The 2846-nt window shown below is 29.5% G+C and overlaps 1 protein-coding gene across 1 annotated transcript in view; it reads right to left on the minus strand.

The window, feature by feature from the left end:
• LOC106686081 (uncharacterized) overlaps window positions 1–2493 on the minus strand; it is a 12825-nt gene extending 10332 nt beyond the window's left edge. The window contains exons 1-3 of the mRNA XM_014429200.3: window positions 2037–2493; window positions 1629–1886; window positions 1430–1543 (exon numbers count right to left, since the gene is read on the minus strand). Coding sequence (XP_014284686.1) covers window positions 1430–1543; window positions 1629–1886; window positions 2037–2183 — 519 coding nt within the window. The 5' untranslated portion in view covers window positions 2184–2493. The remainder of the gene's footprint in view (window positions 1–1429; window positions 1544–1628; window positions 1887–2036) is intronic.
• Window positions 2494–2846: the final 353 nt, after the last annotated feature.

Raw genomic sequence — 2846 nt, forward strand, 5'->3', positions numbered from 1 at the left:
TATTATTATAAAGGAATATTTTAAAATGCCCAAGGAATGATTGTCTACTTAAATATATTAATTTATAAGTAAAAATTATATTATGGAGCATGAATTTAATTTATATAAATTTTGATTTAAAAATACAATTATTTCAAATAGAAATTTGAAGGAAAATAATTACAAGACCTAAATTTCAAAGATTTTTAAACGTACAATGCCATTTATAGCCGATTCTTAATATCTTTGATTTATTTAACAGTATGGTAATTCACAGATTTTAGAAAATGTTTATTTTATTTATATAACTGATTAATATTATAAGAATAGGTCAGATGAAAATAATCATTCCCCACAGGACCAATGATAAATGAATCAATCTCGAATCAAGCGACCTACCTGTCTGGTGCATGATTGAACAAATGCCAACTTAACATGCCACACTGGATTTATTTTAAAAATCAATATCTAAACTCTCAAATATATTTATAAGCGGTTTGTGTAAACTATTAAAATGAAGAGGAAAAAGACATTGATTCTATAAATTTAAATGTTAATTTATAGAATCAATGTCTTTTTCCTGTACACATATAAAAAATAATTCTAAGTATTTAAATTCAAGCAATATTAAAGAAGAATGTAAAAAATTTGTATTTATAAATATATGTCTATATATAAATGTATGGATAACTAATTAAACCGATTCTCACCTTATAAGAATTGGATAATTTTAATCTTATAAGGATCCGTACATGGCTATAAACGAATTGAAAACTGCTTATGTGCCAAGGCTGTCTAGAAATAGTTATTGTTAAAAAATAGAAAACAACTATATGCTATTTAAAACAACAAAAAAAGTGTTTTTAACTTTAAAAATGTCACTGATTATTTTTCAAAAGTGACTTCAACAGTAATTATAAATTAAATATTTAATATAATGTATATTATTCAGCGCTTAAGCATTAATATACAATGATAAATCAGAATATGTCTACTTACACGAGTATTAGAATATATTTCAATAATTTATTAATACTGGTTCTTATGTAATTGTTTTATTTGATTAATTTATATCATTAGCATAGTTTGTAACAATTATAGATAGCTTTCGAAGTCAACAAAAGATCAATAAAAATATTAAAAAGAAAACAATATTTTGAATTTAAAATGAACATTTAGTCAAGAAAAAATAGTTTAATTTAGGTGGATAATTATTTGGAAACAATTAATTTACAACCTCCAAGATGTCCTTAACAGAAAGGACACAAGGATGTGGTTCTGGAATATACAATAATTTTGTTCATTACAAACTTACTGCAGTTTATAATAATTATTTAATAGTTTTATAATAAAATTTAAAAAAAATATAAAACTGATTCAAGAAATGAGTATAATTTCATAATGGGGTACGCATCATCTCTTAAATAAATATGCATTTCTTATCACATACCTGAATGATTAGGGGTCTGAATGCATGAATTCTATCATCAGAAACATGTGAAGGAAAAACACTAAGATCAAACTTGACAAGCACGCATCTTGAACTGTTACAATATGTAGCCAACTGAAAATTAAATGGCAAAAGATATAAATAAGAGTCGAGGATATCAAAATAAACTGTTTTTAGAAAAACAATAAGTTCAACTTACTGCTTGATAATCTTGATCAGGAAGACCGAAATAATAGACAAGAAGTGTATGATTTGGAAGAAAATGTGCGATATTCCTCGCAAGACCGACACCTTGTTCTGTATCACCTTGTAAGACGTAGGTCACAATGACTGGGAGCGAAGAATTGTGCCAAATATCATCTGGATAAAGCCTTGCTTTTTCGCCAAAACCTAACAGGCTTAAATATCTTTCATCGGCTTCAAGTTTCTTAACATCAGCTTTGCCATCGAATTTATCCTACAATAAAACATAAATGAGGTTCCTTACCTTTAATTAAGAAGTATAATTTCACATTGTAAGATATGTAAACAATCAATTTGGAATCTAAATGAACTTTGATATGGTTTAGTAAAAATGAACACTGATTTTGAACTATTGAGGTTATACCTTAATGTTTCTAAAATTATTTTTTAATTGCCGGTGTGTTTCGGAGACAAGGCTCTGAATTTTAGGGTGTTGATCACCGAATGTTAGGATGAGTATTGTTGTGGCGACAATACAAGTGAACACTACTAGGAAACTTTTCGCCCTCATCGAGAAGAAACAGCAGCATTTGAGCCTCTTTTCGTGGTTCTTCTAGTTTTTGTAATAGTTCAAACCCTTGGGGGTTAAAATAAAACTATCGAAGGGGTTTAACTGCTCAACGGTCGAGAGTCAGCGAAGCGGCATCTCGACATTTCGACACACATTTGACGCACTCAGGTATGAACATCTATGATTACGGACGAAACGATTAGAAATGTTTTTGAACATGAAGTTGCTAGCCCGGCATGACCGCACTTCTCCTCACAACCATACTCAATCAACTGAAGGTAGATCCGTAGAAGAGAAGAACTTGCGTCTGGGGGCCACACATTTAACACGGCGGGGGCTCCCGAACGCTCCCGAACTCTAACGATCACAAACCATTAGTCCAATTAGAAAAGGTAGTTACTTCAAAATAACCGTTATTTTTTCTCCCTTGAAAATAACGGTTATATATAAACTTTACACTTACTTAAGACTATTTATTATTGTTTAAATAAATAAATTTTAGTCTCAAAACGATTTATATTACTTTAAAAGTCCTACGTTTCGGCCTATTCGGCCATCCTCTATACAATGTTGGAAAACTTTTAGTACAAGAGCCCAAGAAGAGAAAAAAGGCAGTTATTTCACCCCAATTTTTGATTACTCTATTCAAAACTAAGTATAATT

This window comes from Halyomorpha halys, unplaced genomic scaffold (genome assembly GCF_000696795.3).
Source record: "Halyomorpha halys isolate HHAL.00 unplaced genomic scaffold, Hhal_1.1 Scaffold776.1, whole genome shotgun sequence".
Lineage (NCBI taxonomy): Eukaryota > Metazoa > Arthropoda > Insecta > Hemiptera > Pentatomidae > Halyomorpha > Halyomorpha halys.